Below are 18,756 nucleotides of genomic sequence, written 5' to 3'. Positions count from 1 at the left end.
TGCCAGGATCTGTATTGATCCCGGCACCTGAGGGGTTAATGGCGGCCATTGCCGGCAGGTCCCTGGCTGCGATTAGCAGCCGGTATCAGCCGCGCATGACACGGGCATCGCTCCGATGCCCGCGGTTATGCTTAGGACGTAAATGTACGTCCTGGTGCGTTAAGTACCACCGCACCAGGACGTACATTTACGTCCTGCGTCCTTAAGGGGTTAAGCAAAAACCATAGAGTTTACCTGATCACGTGACCCGCAGGTCCTGCTACGCTCCGTACAGGTAATTAACCATTTATATACATTTGTACAATTATATTTATATAAATCCTAAGTAAACTGTTAGACAACTAATATCTAGATGAGAGGTGACAAGGGGTGGACTAGATAAGAAGGACCCCAATGTCCTAGGGACTCTGGCTATGGGGACCTCTATACAGGTACCGTATAGGATGCGGTACCGGGACACCACAAATTGATAGTGTGGGAACAGACAATCCACAGGTATGTACTACAATGACCAGCATGGTACTATTAGTAAAACACCCCACAGGAAGGTACTATATTAACCAGCATGGTAATATTGGTATACCACCCCACAGGAAAGTACTACAAAGATCAGCATGGTAATATAAGTAAAACACCCCACAGAATTGTACTGTAATGACCAGCATGATAATGTTAGTACAACAACCCACAGGAAGGTACAATAATGACCAGCATGATAATATTAGTATAACACCCCAAAGGTAGTTACAACAATGAACCCAATAGGTAGGTATATATGGTGTATATACTGTAGATATAACTGCAGCAAGTATGCACAGGTAAGTAAAGCAGTTTTTCAGGGTGGAACTAGAGCAACATCAGGACCAGCGGGCACAGGTCTACAAACAGTGAGGCTTTATAAGCAGGATGCCAACTTGGTACACCTGGGGTTTAACCCCTTAAGGACCTGGGGTTTTTCCGTTTTTGCATTTTCGTTTTTTCCTCCTTACCTTTAAAAAATCATAACTCTTTAAATTTTGCACCTAAAAATCCATATGATGGCTTATTTTTTGCGCCACCAATTCTACTTTGTAATTACATCAGTCATTTTACCCAAAAATCTACAGCGAAATGGAAAAAAATATAATTGTGAGACAAAATAGAAAAAAAAAACACCATTCCCTTTACGTCCTAACCAGCAGCACAAGTGGGGGTGTTCTGCCCCTGTGAAGCTGGCAGGACGGTGGAATTTTTAATTCCGCCCAAGTAATTAAACAATTAATTGACTTCTAAGCGCAGATTGCCCTAATTCTTGTGGATTTTTCGCAGATCCTGTTGCGTTTTTGCCCCTTCCAAGTCTGGGAAGTGGCACATCTGATAAAATCTATATTTTAATATAAATCTGATGTTTTGCACAGTAAGGTCCATTACATCCTGTAGGGGGCAGGGCTTAATTTAAATCTGGCGCCCATTCCCCTATAAAAGGCAGCTGGACCTTTAGTAGGTCTCTTGCTGCTGTCCTGCTGGAGTACTTACACTTGTGTGACTACTGCTGTACCTTTTGGGTTTTTTGCTAGAGCAAATTCCATTTACCTAATAGGTATTAGTTTTTATGTTGCAACATTTTGGGTAAGGTTATTTCTAACCTATTGATTTCTTTTCTCATAGGCAATGTCTACTCTTCCCTCGAGTGACCGTTTGTCTGGAGGTCGCAAATCCGCCTCTTGACCTGTGCCGATTGTGGTACCCTGTTACCGGATTCCTATGAGTACAATAGATGTCCGGGATGTCGGCCACCCGCCAATCCTGCTGAGCCGACGGTCCATGACATGTTTGTGTGGATGAAGGAGTTCATGGGAAACTCTATCTTGGAAATAAAGAATTCCCTATCCGCCAAGAGACCCAGAACTTCGTCCAGTCCTCCTTCGGTTGTGGAGGACTCCGCCATGTCCGTGGGAAACCAGTCAGAGCAATCTGTAGAGGAAGTACTTTCTCAGCCTCTTTTTCCTGTGGAAAAGACTCAGAGGTTACTTAGATCCATCCGGTCAAGGGACCAGGATGTTGATCAAGGGGAAGCCTCAAAATCCACTGCTAGAGGACCTTTGGTTTTCAAAGTGGATGTTACAATGAAAAAATTGATGAAGGCCGAATAGAAACATCCGGACAGGACTTCCGGTTCCGGCGCGCGGATGTAGGGAGCAAAGCGACTGAGCTCCGTACAGACCGCGACTGTTCAGCCGTCCCCCGCTGCTATTATCAGCATTCTCGGGTCCTTACCCGTACTCAACAGATTCCGGAACGCCCAGAGGTCCGGATGGACAAGTTTTTACACCGGAGCGGGGACGGACGCGGCCAGCGTGCAGATAACACATCGCAGCAGCAAGGGGAGACGAGTGTCTGTAAGATGGCGGCGGTTCGCGCCGCAGGCGAGGCCGCACAGCAGACAGGAGAGATGACGCCTTTTACAGACTCAGGTACAGATGAACTGCTCATACCTGGACTGCCTATGTCTTTTAAAACACTGGCCACGTTAATGGCTGCAGAGGTAGCGAAGATTATATTACCTGACATAAAACAGCAGCTGGAAGGCACCATCGCTGCAGCGCTCTCCACTGTCCAGGGGGAGGTGGCGCTTCATACTGGGCAGATAGCAGAGTTGGAGGAACGACTGAGTGTAGTAGAGGAGGAAATAATGTCCACTAAACAGCAGCTCCAACAGTCATTGAAACTCACTAAAGCCCTACAAGAAAAGACAGATGACCTAGAGAATCGTTCCAGAAGGAGCAATCTGAGATTGGTGGGCTTGCCTGAAACAATCCCAGCACACCAGCTGCTATCTATCTATGCCGAGGAGTTACCTCGGGCGCTGGGACTGAACACAAAGTATGTTGTTGAAAGAGCACATAGATTGGGGCCACAGAAATCGCAGGGCGTTGCTGCGTCCTCCTCTGATGCTGGCCGGCCGAGACAAGCTATTGCCAAGTATCTCAACTATGCGGACAAAGCACTCATTTTGTCTACATACAAGAAGATGACCTCATCGCTGCTCATAAGGGGGCACCGTGTCCTCCTCTTCAATGATTTCTCGGCCGAGGTGGCTAAGCGAAGAAAGGCTTTTGCACCCATCTGTTCCCAGCTGATTGCTCAGCAACGAAAATTTGTCTTACAGTACCCAGCCACATTGCGCATTTTCAAACCAGATGGCTCTACTGACACCTACCGCACACCTGAGGAGGCTCAAGCGGTGCTGGCTTTGAGAGCGGCGGTGGAGGCTAATACTGCCACGGAACATAACAAGAGACGACGTCACACAAGCCCGCCACAGCCGGTCACTATGATGGAGTGAGATGGTCTATTGTTTCTCCTCCATGATGGGTCATAGATTTTAAAGATTCTTCAGCCCCTCACATCCAGTGATTCGCACCTTTTTTGTTCTCTCACGAAGGAGGACTGTGGCACTTGATATTTTCCTGGACTGCATGGAGTCTGACAGTTGGATTTTTTTTTTTTTTTTCTCTTCTTCTTCTTTTGGCCTCAGATTGTGCCGGGCAGACTACCCCTGGAGGACTTTTTGTGGTGACGTGTGGGGACTCCGCACTAGTGTGATGTCTGATATGTAGGACTGCCATCATGCGTAGAACAGGGAAAACGAACTCTGTTCCTATTATATTTTATATCTCCTAGTTCTTCTTCCCACGTCTTTCTTTTTCATCTTTCTTTTACTATTCTCCTTCTTTGGGGTTTATCGTGGGGGATCTCCCATGTTTTCCTCATGTTTCCGTAATTTGGCTGCCTTTTTCTCATCCTTTCTTGTCTCTCTGTTTACTAACTAAAATCTGATTCCTTGTTTCTATAACCACTTTCTACCTAATGCTGGTCTCATCTTACTCAAATGGTCGGGGGAAGGTTGGTTGCACACTGGGTACGGATGTCCGGCTATGATGGTAGTGCACACTGGGAAAGCGGGATCCCAGTGGACATCCGCGAAAAAAGTGAAGTCTTCATTACCTGTTACCTGCTGGGGAGTGGGATTCCCACTTGTTTAGAGGGGGAGGGGGTTTTGGGGGGTTTTTCTCAGTTGTTTATGCTAGTATTTCTATGGTTTACTTCCCATGCGGTGGTGTTCATTCCTACTGTGTCACTTTTCCAGGTTCTGAGTTCTCTTATGCTCACTCTAATGCTGAATATGCTTTTTTGGACTTGCATGTACATCCATGTGACCATTGTTATCGTGACATGAAATTTGTTACGTGGAATGTGAAGGGTTTGAGGTCTCCAGGGAAACGCTCCTTAGTGCTCAGACATTTACAGAAACTGAAAGCAGATGTGGCCTTGTTGCAAGAAACCCACTTATTAAAGGAAGATTTTTTTAGACTTAAAAAGAGGTGGGTGGGGGCGGTCTTGGGATCACCGGCAGTAGGTAGAAAGGGAGGTGTGGTAATTTTGGTACATAGAAACAAAGCCCAATCCATACTGTCACACTGGGAAGATGGGGAGGGCATGTTGCAACACTTGTTATTGGGGGAGGGGGAGACAAAATTTAGTGTGTATAATGTGTATGGCCCTCAGGTGCACAAATCCTCTTATTTTGATGCCCTTGCCACACGCGTTCAGGGGGATTTAGAACCTAATATCATTATAGGGGGAGACTTCAATACTGTATTACATACACAGGAGGATCGAAAACGTACTAACCTTATTACCTCAATACAGGATGAGACTTACCTACAATCTTTTCTTGACGTGACGGGGATGTATGACTCCTGGAGACACCATAACCCGACGGAACGAGAATACACACACTACTCCCATTCCCATCGGTCGTGGTCCAGGTTAGATTATTTCTTGTTATCGCACTCTTTACTCTCGAAGGTGACACGAGACCACATCTATGATTTGGTTATTTCTGACCACGCACCGGTAGGAGTGGAACTAGCACCGACATTACCCCCGGGTTCGGATATAGTGTGGAGATTCCCTACTTATTTGTCGAAAGACGAATCTTTCACGCAACTGTTAGGACATTGGTGGGAGGAATACTCATTGAATAATTCAGAGCATGTCTCTGACCCCTTCCTCTTCTGGGAAGCGGGGAAAGCGGTGCTCCGGGGTAACATAATAGCTCATGTCTCATATCATAAAAAGAAGGCCAAGGAAAAATATGACACCCTAACATCTGACCTGAGAAGAGCGTATACTACTTTCCTGACTTCTCCATCTGACGAAACTAAAAGGGCTTGGGTGGAGGCTCAGCGTACTTTTGAGACAGCTCAGGCGGCGGTGGACACTTACCATAAGGACAGATTCCTGGCGGAGTTCTACAGACACGGGAACAAATCCGGGCGACTCTTAGCTAATTTGGCGAGGGGACAAAGACTGATGGAGCCGATTAGACCATTGAAAGACGGGCAGGGGATACTACATAAACATCCCAGGAAAATTGTTGATATTTTTAAACAATTCTATCAGGATCTTTACGCTAAAAGGCACTTAGATGGAGAAGCGGGATTGAAATTCCTAGATGCCATTTCTATGCCATCTTTGTCTGATGAAGACAGGGATATTCTTAATGCCCCGATTACATCTGAAGAGATAATGGGAATTATTAACTCACTAAAAAACAATAAGGCGCCAGGCCCTGATGGATATACAGGGGAATTTTTCAAATTACTAAAAGATAAACTTAGCCCTACCTTACAGACAGTATACACTAATATTCTAGCAACAGGATCCCTCCCACAATCAGGTAACATGGCGCACATTAAGGTATTACATAAACAGGGTAAAGATCCAAACTCTCCAGGGGGCTACCGCCCCATCTCATTGATAAATGTTGATGTCAAAATATTGTCAAAGATGTTCGCAGATAGACTTGCCACCTTGATGCCCCGCCTGATAGGCCCACATCAGGTTGGTTTCATAAGGGGTAGGGCGGCGGTATCTAACATCCGAACAGTACTAGCAGTACAGGGAGCGGTCAACTGTGGGTCATATTCCGGCCAGGCCCCGGCTCTCTTGGCCTTAGACGCCGAAAAGGCTTTCGATAACGTTGACTGGGCCTGGCTGGATGTGGTCCTTTCAAGGGCGAATATAGTGGGACCCTTCCGAACGTATTTGTCAGCTCTCTATAGCGCCCCGTTGTCCCGAGTACATATACCGGGATATCTTTCGGCTCCCTTCCCTCTCCATCAGGGGACTAGGCAGGGTTGCCCTTTGTCACCCCTGTTATTTAATTTAGCTTTAGAACCCCTGGCCCAGTACTTCCTGCAGATGTCTGTATATCAGGGTATAAAGGTGGGCACATCTGAAATTAAAATAAGCTGCTTTGCTGACGACACTTTATTGTACTTACAGGATCCCACTGCACAGCTTGGTAATGTCTTTGATGTGCTTTCTTTATTTAGCTCTTTCTCAGGTTACAAGGTCAACATAGATAAATGTCAGCTGTTATATCTGGGTCACCCCTCACCAACACCGTTGTCAGTTCCCTCTGTCCAGATAGCTAAACAATACCTCACTTACTTGGGCATAAAGATAGGGCGTACACCTTTGTCTCTATATAATCTTAATTATCCACCCTTAATAGCGAAACTAGAGAAAGAACTGGACCGTTGGGTGTCTCTACCTCTGTCTTTATCGGGTAGGGTCCATCTCATTAAAATGATGTCTTTCCCAAAATTATTGTATCCCCTGCAAACGATTCCTTTACTTTTACGCCATGTAGATGTTAAACGCATTCACGGCAGCTTCACTAAATTTATATGGGCCGGAAAACGACCTAGAGTGGCATATGACACACTGTGTTTGAGTAGGAGTGATGGAGGATTGCAGGTACCCAATGTGCGATTCTATAACCTTTCAGCACTTTTACGACATGTGAGAGACTGGGCCCATACTACTTCATATTTTTCTAATACAACTTTGGAGCTACAGCTCTGTACATTAGGGTCGCTACAAACGCTTTTTCATCTCTCGTATAAAGATTTGCCCCGTGCCATACGTACCAATGTGTTGTTTAGTGACACCCTAGCCACTTGGAAAACAGTCCGCAAACTCTACGGATTACCGTGGTGTTTATCAAAGTTTTACCAGTTATGGCACACACCGGCTTTGCAGCACTGTGCCAGAAACCCAATTGGTAGATTGTGGAAATCTAAAAACATTCTATCCTTTAAAGATTTTCTAGACGAGGTCAGTGGAATGTTCCTAGGCTGGGAAGATTTTAGAACTAAATATGACCTACCGTCCTCTCACCGGTGGCTGTACAATCAGTTCTGCTCTTATTTTGGTGCCTTGGTACATGGATATGCGGTGGTGGAAAAACGAAATGACTTTGACAGGCTGATGGGTGCCGGGGCGACACACTATAACCTTTCGTTCATCTACGCAACCATCAGGGATGTAGCGTTAAAGGGAGCGGCGGCAAGGGCACTCATCAAATGGTCAACTCATTTGGATGGCACAGACATACAAGCACATATGAAAGACGGTTTGACTGCGGTGGCTGGGGCTACTCCGAATGCACAGTTGAGAGAAATACACTGGAGGGTAGTGCACAAAGCAACATATGCATTTAAGTGGCATGGTGGGACCCCCCCTCCCCCTTATCTTACCCATTGTCCGAAATGTCAATTTTTCGGAGCAGATCTATGGCACTGTTTGTGGGACTGCCCTCAGGTTGGGGTTTTGTGGGATGAAGTTCGGGACTTACTACTGCAAATCTGGGGCTGCTCTTTGCCACTATCTCCAGAACCGTATTTGTTCCATTATGTACCTGTCCGGGAGTCGGACCCCCCTGACCGTGGAGGGTTGTCTAAAGGTATTCATCTGTTATTCCTGGTTGTAAAACAATGCCTGCTGCGTCACTGGTTGGTGCCATCGGTACCGCACTTAGACGTTGTTAAGTCTGAGTTCCATTCAGTTTTACATAAAGAAATGCTGTTAGTCATACGTAATTCAGAATTACATGCCAAATCCTTTTTTCAAAAGTGGAGGGCTTACCTTCACTACCTCTCTGACGTTGGGGAACGTTATAGAATAGTGGGTCATTTTAAATCTACCTCTTGGTATAGCTTGGAAAGTTTGAAGAACTCTTTGGGAAACCTTAAATTACCAGACTAATCTGATCCTAAGACCCTCTTTGTGTGAGCTCTTTGAGCTTAGGTAATAGTTGTTTCTGTTTCCATTTTTTGCCAAGGGGTACGGAGACAGATGATGAACGAGCAATGGCGTTTAATAGATTGCTAGAAGTTCTCGCAATATAATGGGCCACTCGGGGTCTTGCATAGTGTAACAGTCTTTTTCTTTTTCTTTTTTTCTATTATTCTGACCACACCGCAATGGGAAGGTTATTTGGTTTTCTTTTGTTTAATGTTGTTTTTATTCCATGGTTTATGTACATTTTTGCACATCTGCCTCTTATTTCTTTCCTATAATGTATGTAAAATACCAGAAGATATGCATGCCTATATCCTATGTCAGAGGTTTTTGTAACAACTATAGATTACCATGTCAGCTAATTTTGCTTGATGTTGGATCCGGTCATCCAGATCTGTATATTGTATATTGCATACTTTTGGAATAAAATGTATTAAAAAAAAAAGAAACATCCGGACAAGCCTGCAGTCCTCATCAGAAGGTTCAAGCTGATGTACCCGCTGCCGGAGGATGAATCAGAGTCATGGGTCCCACTGCCAAAGGTTGATATGGCGGTTAATAAATTGTCTAAAAGGGTCCTAGTTCCATCTGACGATGGTAGCAACCTTCAAGATCTTCTTGATAGGAAGGTAGATTCATTGTTGAGGCGAAATTACTCTGCGGCTTCAGCATCGGCTTCTGTAGCAGTCGCTTCCAGCGAGGTTGCTGAATTTGTAAAGGAAAGGATTCTGCGGATCCAGTCCAAGATTGCGAATAACGTTTCCAGGGAAGATATCTTGGATAGCTTTAAGACCCTGCTGCTAGGAGTGGACTTTCTCTGATAGTCAACACAACAACATCTTAAGCTCGCAGCTAAATCTATGGGGCTCTCCTCTGCTAGTAGGCGCCCCTTATGGTTGCGCCCCTGGGTGGCGGATAATACTTCCAAATTTAATTTGTGTGGTATGCCCTTTGAGCCCAATTGGCTTTTTGGGTCCAAATTAGACCGCATCATGGAGGGATTTGCTGACAAAAAGGGCAAATCCTTACCTGTCCAGTCCTTTCGCGGCAGGGGCAGATCCGAGGGGGGGAAGTACCAGGGCCCTTCCAGATCCCAAAAACGTCAGACCAACCAGAAGCGGGAAGGAGGTCGTGGCCGTGGGAAGGATCGTAAAGCCGTGCTATGACTCTCCTCTAGAATCCACCAACGTTTTCCCTCTCCCTTCCCTTCTAAGTTGTCAGGTAGAGAACTCATCTACCGATCCCCCTCCCGTAGGAGGTTGTTTAAGTTTATTTATACCAACTTGAATGAAAGAAATCCAAGATCCTTTGGTACTGGACGTCATCCAGTCAGGATACAAGATAGAGTTCGTATCCCCTCCTCCAAGAAAATTTGTGTTGACAATATTACTTCCTCAGCCAAAGCAGGCCATTCTAGAGGACTCTGTCTTCCAGTACATAGAAAAACACGCTTTGGAAGATGTTCCCCCCTATCAGAGGGGTTCAGGGGTATATTCCCCAATCTTTCTGGTACTGAAACCATCGGGCGACTGGCGTATGATCATAGATCTTCGCTATCTAAACCGTTTTATAAGGAAAAGGCGGTTCAGGATGGAGACCATCCGCTCTGTCATCAGCATTCTGGACCCTCAAGTTGCTGTCTCCATAAAGGGTATGGTAAGGCATCTCCAGTTTGCCGTTCTGCCCTTCGGCATCACTTCCGCTCCCCACACCTTTACGAAGGTGGTGGCCCCGGTAGTCTCCGCCCTCCGACTAAGAGGTCTAGAGATCATACCTTACCTAAACGACTGGCTTCTAAAAGCCGCTACTCTAGATGTGCTACAATCTCATCTTCATCTGGCTCTAGAATTTCTCCAGCGCTTGGGCTGGATTATAAATTGGTAAAAATCCAAAATCATTCCTTCCACCTCCAGAAAGTTTCTGGGCTTCGTTCTCAACTCTTCTCAGACGACTTTGTCCCTCACTACAGAAAGAAGACAACGGGTCATAAGAGCCGCCGTGTTTCTGATGGTCCCTCGCAGGATATCCATCAGAACTCTGATGAAGATGTTGGGTAACATGTCAGCGTCTGCAGAGGCAGTTTCCTGGGCCCTATGGCATCTACGACCACTTCAAGATCAGGTCTTGACTGTCTGGAACCACAACCCCAAGGGGTTGGACAGAAAGTGCACCCTGTCTCCAGAGGTCCGGACATCCCACAAATGGTGGAGGCATCTGACAGATGGGAAGTCCTTGATTCAACCTCGTTGGATCACTTTGACCACGGACGCCTCCCTTCTGGTCTGGGGAGCCCATCTGGACGAGAATCCAGTACAGGGTACTTGGACCCCTCAGGAGAGACTTCTCTCCTCCAACATGAGAGAACTGAGAGCAGTTCGTCTAGCTCTTCTCCATTTCACACCCCTTATTCTAGGGAAAGCGATAAGAGTTTGGTCAGACAACACCACTGTGGTGGCCTATATCAACAGACAGGGTGGCACAAAGTCCCAAGTGCTCCTCAAGGAGACCGGACTGATTCTCTCTTGGGCAGAGCTCAATCTAACCCACCTTTCTGCAGTCCACATCAAGGGGGATCTCAACATAGTGGCAGATCTTCTAAGTTGCGGGCTTACAGTCCAAGGAGAATGGTCCCTGAACGAAGACATCTTCAGGAAGATAACCCTAAGGTGGGGTATGCCAGAGATAGATCTCATGGCAACTCGTCTGAATGCCAAGGTGAACAAGTTTTGCTCTCTTTACAAAGAGGACAATCCAGTGGCGATAGACGCTCTGTCCATTCCATGGAGGTTCAGGCTGGCCTACATATTCCCTCCACTTTCCATGATACCGAAGGTATTGATGAAAGTCAGGCAAGACCAGACCTCAGTGATTGCCATCATACCATTCTGGCCCAAGAGGTCCTGGTTCACCCAACTCATGAGGATGAGTCAGGGGTGTTATTGGAGGCTTCCCCACGTGCAGAACCTTGTGTCTCACAACACAGGCTCCTGCCTAGATCTGAGGAGACTCAATCTGACAGCCTGGAGATTGACAGGACCCTACTAAGTAGTGGGCTTCCTGCGGAGGTCTTGAGAACCATTGCACACTCTAGAGCAGAGTCTACAAACAAGATTTTCCTTCGATGGTGTGCTACAAAAGAGGTAGTAACCTCAGATCCTCCTCTTTCTGTAATTTTATGTTTTCTTCAGGATGGCCTTGACAAGGGTCTTAGCCCATCCACTTTAAGGGTTCAAGTTTCAGCGCTCTCTGCCTTTTTAGGCAGATCTTTATCACAAGAATCCCTAGTCAGAAGATTCCTTAAGGGAGCTGAAAGACTTAAACCTACAGTTCTCAGACCCATTCCCAAATGGGATTTGTCTACCGTTCTTAATGGGTCATGCTCACCCCCCTTTGAACCTCTGGAAGAAGTCGACTTTGGGTATTTGTCCCTTAAAGTCACCTTCTTATTGGTTATAACCTCAGCCAAAAGGATTGGCGAGCTTTCGGCCCTTGAGCCTTATACGCTTTTTCTCCAGGACAGAGTCCTGTTGAGATATTTACCCACCTTTGTTCCTAAGTTCCCGACATTCTCCAACATCAATCAAGTTATATCCCTTCCAGTTCTGTGTCCTAATCCATCCTCTCCCAAGGAAGCTGCTGACCATACTCTGGACATTTCAAGAATCCTCAGAATCTACATCTCAAGAACTGGAGACTTTAGAAGATCGGAGCACCTTCTTGTTTCCTTTTCAGGGAAGAACAAAGGTCTTAAAGCCTCTAAACCCTCTCTGAGTAGATGGATTAAGGAGGCAATCCGGGAGGCTTTTGTAGCCCAGGAGTTATCTCCTCCTGCCTTTGTCACTGCCCATTCCACTAGGGCAGTCTCTACTTCTTTTGCAGAAAGAAAAGCTGTTCCTCTATAACAGATCTGTGCTGCTGCCTCCTGGGGCATGCATAATACATTTATTAGTCATTACAGGGTTAATGCCAGACGATCGGAGGAGTTGGCCTTTGGGCAATCAATCCTAAATGCCACTCTGCCATAGTCCCTCTCTATTTGTGTTGTTACTTGCTAAGTCCCCACTTGTGCTGCTGGTTAGGACATAAGGGAAGCGTTAATTTTTAACGTAAATTTGTTTTCCCTTAGTCCTAACAGCAGCACACAAATTTCCCACCCGTGTTCTTATTATTTTACTTGTTATAAAGCAATGTGGCCTAAGAGAGGAGGCCTTATATGGGGGGGTCAATTAATTGTTTAATTACTTAGGCAAAATTAAAAATTCCACCGTCCTGCCAGCTTCACAGGGGCAGAACACCCCACTTGTGCTGCTGTTAGGACTAAGGGAAAAAAATTTACGTTAAAAATTAACGCTTTTGTAACTTTTGGGGGCTTCCGTTTCTACGCAGTACATTTTTCGGTAAACATGACACCTTCTCTTTATTCTGTAGGTCCATACGATTAAAATGATACCCTACTTATGTAGGTTTGATTTTGTCGTACTTCTGAAAAAAATCATAACTACATGCAGGAAAATTAATACGTTTAAAATTGTCATCTTCTGACCCCTATAACTTTTTTTATTCTTCTGCATATGGGGCGGTATGAGGGCTAATTTTTTGCGTCATGATCTGAAGTTTTTAGTGGTACAATTTTTGCATTGATAGCTTGTATTGATCGCTTTTTATAAATTTTTTCATGATATAAAAAGTGACCAAAAATGCACAATTTGGGACTTTGGATTTTTTTGCGCGTACGAAATTGACCGTGCGGTTTAATTAATGGTTTAATTGCATTGATAGGACTTATTGATAGCTTTTTATTCATTTTTTCATGATATAAAAAGTGACCAAAAATTTACTATTTTGGACTTTGGAATTTTTTTGCGCGTACGAAATTGACCGTGCGGTTTAATTAATGGTTTAATTGCATTGATAGGACTTATTGATAGCTTTTTATTCATTTTTTCATGATATAAAAAGTGACCAAAAATGTACTATTTTGGACTTTGGAATTTTTTTGCGCGTACGCCAATTAACCGTGCGGTTTAACCCCTTAACGACCAAGGACGTATATTTACGTCCTTGGCCAGCTCCCGCGATATGCCGAGCGCTATTAACCCTTTAGACGCGACGTTCAAAGTTGATCGCCGCGTCTAAACCGAAAGTAAAAGCTGCACGGCTGCTCAGCTGGGACAGGAGCGGAGGTCCTCTTACCTGCCTCCGGCGTGTCCCCTCGGCGATTGATTGTTATAGGTCCCTATGGGAGCTATAACACTGCAAAAAAAAGTGTAAAAAAAAAAGTTAATAAATGTGATTTAACTCTTTCCTTAATAAAAGTTCAAATCACCCCCATAAAAAAAAAAACACCATGTAAATAAAAATAAATATAAACATATGTGGTATCGCTGCGTGCGTAAATGTCCGAACTATAAAAATATATCATTAATTAAACCGCACGGTCAATGGCGTACGCGCCAAAAAATTCCAAAGTCCAAAATAAGGTCTTTTTGGTTGCTTTTTATATCATTAAAAAAATGAATACAAAGTGATCAAAAAGTCCGATCAATACAAAAATGGTACCGCTAAAAACTTCAGATCACGGCGCAAAAAATGAGCCCTCATACCACCCCATATGCAGAAAAATAAAAAGTTATAGGGGTCAGAAGATGACAATTTTAAACATATACATTTTTCTGCATGTAGTTATGATTTTTTACAGAAGTACAACAAAATCAAACCTATATAAGTAGGGTATCATTTTAACAGTATGGACCTACAGAATAAAGATCAGGTGTCATTTTTACCGAAAAATGTACTGCATAGAAACGGAAGCCCCCAAAATTGCAAAATGGCGTTCTTTCTTCAATTTCGTTGCACAATGATTTTTTTTTTCCGTTTTGCCGTAGATTTTTGGGTAAAGTGACTGATGTCACTGCAAAGTAGATTTGGTGGCACAAATGATAAGCTATCATATGGATTTTTAGGTGCAAAATAGAAAGGGTTATGATTTTTTAAAAGGTGAGGAGGAAAAAACGAAAGTGCAAAAACGGAAAAACCCGTGGTCCTTAAGGGGTTAATTAACAATATATATTTATAATTCGGACATTTCCGCACGCGGCAATACCACATATGTTTATTTTTATTTACACTGTTTTTTTTTTAAATGGGAAAAGGGGGGTGATTAAAACTTTTATTAGGGAAGGGGTTAAATGATCTTTATTCACTTTTTTTTTGCAATGTTATAGCTCCCATAGGGGGCTATAACACTGCACACACTGATCTTTTACATTGATCAATGGTTTCTTATAGGAAACCAGTGGTCGATGATTCTGCCGCTTGACTGCTCATGCCTGGATCTCACAGCATGGACAGCATGGAGGCAGGTAGGGACCCTCCGGCTGTCCTGTAAGCTGTTCGGGATGCCGCGATTTCGCCGCGGCAATCCCGAACAGCTCCCTGAGCTAACCGGCATTGTTTTACTTTCACTTTAGATGCGGCATTGGACTCATGACGTACCGGTACGAAATGGGTCCTTAATGGGTTAAGAATCGGCCGCTGGCACCCCACGACCTCCTGCACGATGCCCCAGGAATCCGCATGCACGGAGCGATCTCGCCGTACCTGATTGCTAGCAACCACAGCCTAAAACTGTGGCTGTCAGAATGCCGTGTTGCGGGAGATCGTGGGGGTCCCAGAAATTGGAACCCCTCAATCAGACATATTATCCCCTATCCTTTGGAATGGATTGGAGTAAAGCATAAATTGTTTTCCACAGGATCACCCACACTAACCACCTGTATATTCAGCTTAGGGGCATCTATCAGTTTCCCTTTAAAATAATGTTGAAAAAAAAATAAAACGTCCTCTAGTATTTTATAGTTCTTTCAATTCCTTTTTAACATCTTTCTGTCATCAGCTGAAGAAGAACCGCAGAAAGCTCGAGTCATAAGACCCAGTCCCCAGACTTCTTGAAGTTGCACTGCTGCTTTAGTTCCTCTTTAACCCACAATGCAACAAGTAGACAGATGTTTTACCAAATGATTTGTTGTATAAAAAAAAGGTGGATTAAAACTAAAATGCAAAAATTATATATTTTTTTAAAATTTTTATCAATTTAAAATGTTGCAAATGGAAAATGCCCCACTAGATATCGATGTCACATACTTGCTATCGCCCCACTTGTCATGAGGGTGCTGATGGGGTGATATCTGACACCACTCAGAAGTCACAGTTGCTACTGATAGCAGCATATAGGACAGTGATCTTCAACCTGTGGACCTCCAGATGTTGCAAAACTACAACTCCCAGCATGCCCGGACAGCCAACGACCACTGATATAGGGGGTTATGTCCGGGATCAGCACCACAATATCTCTGATCCTGGCCATCAGAGCAGGACCCTGCCTGTTGTCAGAAAGCCGAGCTCCCACAACCCCCTGCATGGGACTACTGTCGTAGCCTATTCCTGTCTTGCTGTAAAAATGTGTATGAGCAGGAATATCAGAAACGTCTGTAAAAAGGAGTACTTGCACTGACTAATAGGTTAACGCTTCCCTGAAACAGTTTGCAGGGGGAAAAAAATACTTACCGGTACTAGACCATGTCTATAATCCATGTCCCATTCATAAGAAGAATTAGAAGAGTTCTGACCGGCACTACCCCTAACCACACAATGATCCTTTTACTTAAAGTGAAACTGTCATCAATATTTACCCCTTAAAGGGGTACTCCACTCATAGACATCTTATGCCATATCCAAAGGATAGGGGATAAGATGTCTGATCGTGGGGGTCCCGCCGCTGGGGATCATGACGACACGACTCCGCCCCGTGTGACTTCACGCCACACCCCCTCAATGCAAGTCTATGGGAGGGGGCGTGACGGCTGTCATGCCCCCTCCCATAGACTTGCATTGAGGGGGCGGGGCGTGACGTCACGACCTTCCGTTCCCGTGGACGGGAGCCAGAATCTTAGCGCTGCCGGAAGCAGATACAGGTGGGTGCTGCATGCTATATTGCGGGGGTCACCAGCGGCGGGACCCCCGCGATCAGACATCTTATCCCCTATCCTTTGGATAGGGGATAAGATGTCTAGGGGTGGAGTACCCCTTTAAAGCTATTCACAGCATGTAAAAGCTGTGTATCACAGTAATGACGACATACCTTTTATTGTCTAATCGTGGACTTTATGACTGTAAAAACTGCTTTTAGACATGCAGTCGGAGAGGCGTGGCAGGGGGTCCACAATGCACGCCTCTTTTGAACAACGTCACAGCATCTTGGCCATGTGAGCGATATACAGCTCCTCCGCTCATGCGCCATCTGCGACTATTGCTGTGCTTGGCAGGGAGTGAGCAAGCTCTCTGCCCCTATTGGTCGGAGATAGAGATGAGCGAACTTACAGTAAATTCGATTCGTCACGAACTTCTCGGCTCGGCAGTTGATGACTTTTCCTGCATAAATTAGTTCAGCTTTCAGGTGCTCCCGTGGGCTGGAAAAGGTGGATACAGTCCTAGGAGACTCTTTCCTAGGACTGTATCCACCTTTTCCAGCCCACCGGAGCACCTGAAGGCTGAACTAATTTACGCAGGATAAGTCATCAACTGCCGAGCCGAGAAGTTCATGACGAATCGAATTTACTGTAAGTTCGCTCATCTCTAGTCGGAGACCATGTGGAAAGGAGCTGTATATCGCTCACACGGCCGAGATGCTGTAACGTTGTTCAAGAGAGGCATGGTATTGCGGACCCCATTACATGCTGTGAATATCTTTAGGGGTAAATATTGATGACAGTTTCACTTTAAGCTACTAACTTTACAGAAATATGGTTCCTCAGATTCCAGAGCTGACATCGTGTCTTGGGCAAAAATAGTGTCTAGACACAGTGGACAACTATATTTTTGTGTGCTCGACCAATCCTCATATTCAGTAAGTATTTAAAGGCGTACTCCGGTGAAAACCTTTTTTTTTTTTTTTTTTTAAATCAACAGGTACCAGAAAGTTAAACAGATTTGTAAATTACTTCTATTTAAAAATCTTAACCATTCCAGTACTTATCAGTTGCTGCATGCTCCACAGGAAGTCCTTTTGTGTTTACATTTATTTTCTCTCTAACCACAGTGCTCTCTGCTGACACCTCTGTCTGTCTCAGGAACTGTCAAGAGCAGCATAGGTTTGCTATGGGGATTTGCTCCTGCTCCTTGACAGTCCCTGAGACAGACAGAGGTGTCAGCAGAGAGCACTGTGGTCAGACAGGAAATAAATTTTAACACATTTTACAAATCTGTTTAACGTTCACGCACCAGTTGAAAAAAAAAAGGTTTAATGCCATCACCTCAATCTTCACAGAAATCCATGTGCCATAATAAAACCCCTTTCGTAAAGAATGTGTTGCTTTTATGTGTTATAATGTGTACCATGCCCATCCCTGTGTGTCCCTGTCATATGCATCATTCATTTATTTAACCCCTTAAAGCACTACTGTCATTTAAATAAACTTTTGACATGTTGCACAGATATGCCAAAATGTAAGATTGGTCAGAGTCTCAGTGCTGAAACCCCCTCTGATCGCTAGCTATAGCTTCACTTCATAGCTTGGCGCGATGTCTGACTGATTACAGGAGACGTGCTCTATTATACCATGCACTTCTCCCAGCTATAACTAGCAATCATAGCAGGTCTCAGCAATGAGACCCCGATTGATGGTAACTTTTGAAATGTCTGTGCGGCTTGTCAAAAGTATATTTAAACGACAGTAACACTTTAAGGATGCATCCAATTTTAATTCATTTTTCCCCTCCACACCTTCTAAGGGACACAATAACCCAGCATTGATCTAAAGACAGGGGTCAGGAATTCCCCTGCTGATGAGACAACACAGGTGTGGCTGGTTCTATGGGATTGTATGCTGGTGGGGTGTGTTCCTTAGACATTCCTCATGCTCTACAGGTACAGATAACATGCTCTATAAGTCATACATGCACATGCATGTATGTTTGGGCATCTTTGCCATAGGAGATGCAAGTTCTGTCTCAGGCATGCGCACCTTGATGTACTCATCCCCGTCCGCCATGACAGAGACAGAGAAAAGACGAGATGGTGCTTGCTGCAGATTTTGCCTATGCTTAGGTAAGGTCACCCCTCTGGCTGTATGACAGCCTGCTTTATACACTCATAATAACTACATGACAGATATATACATGAAGCATTAAGTAGTAAAGAATTAGAATTATGTGCGCAATTATTGATTAGATAGATAGGATTTCAAGATTGCACTCCATGTCTTTCCTTACCATGTGAGTGTGTTCCTGAATGCAGCAAAGGTAAGAAGCCCAGTACCAATTACAAAGGCTGTTTTCTTCACGGAATCCCACACTTGATCATTCTATGGAGTAAGACAGATAAGATTCATTGTTAGTTACAGTGGGGCAAAAAAGTATTTAGTCAGCCACCAATTGTGCAAGTTCTTCCACTTAAAAAGATGAGAGGCCTGTAATTTTCATCATAGGTATACCTCAACTATGAGACATAATGAGAAAAAAAAATCCATAAAATCACATTGTCTGATTTTTAAAGAATTTATTTTCAAATTATGATGGAAAATAAGTATTTGGTCAATAACAAAAGTTCATCTCAATACTTTG

At 44.4% G+C, this 18,756-nt stretch overlaps 1 protein-coding gene across 6 annotated transcripts in view; it reads right to left on the bottom strand.

The window, feature by feature from the left end:
* Positions 1 to 18,756, bottom strand: part of FAXDC2 (fatty acid hydroxylase domain containing 2) — a 125,881-nt gene that overhangs the window by 30,130 nt on the left and 76,995 nt on the right. For 5 of the 6 annotated variants that reach the window (XM_056516811.1, XM_056516814.1, XM_056516815.1 and 2 more), the window contains exon 3: positions 18,406 to 18,497. In XM_056516811.1, coding sequence (XP_056372786.1) covers positions 18,406 to 18,497 — 92 coding nt within the window. Of the gene's footprint in view, positions 1 to 18,405; positions 18,498 to 18,756 lie in introns of those variants that run through there. The other variant, XM_056516816.1, reaches the window with a different exon arrangement.

This window comes from Hyla sarda, chromosome 4 (assembly GCF_029499605.1).
Source record: "Hyla sarda isolate aHylSar1 chromosome 4, aHylSar1.hap1, whole genome shotgun sequence".
In the NCBI taxonomy this organism is placed as follows: domain Eukaryota; kingdom Metazoa; phylum Chordata; class Amphibia; order Anura; family Hylidae; genus Hyla; species Hyla sarda.
Note: the sequence above shows the minus strand (reverse complement) of the source record. Positions and strands in the feature narration are given on the sequence as shown.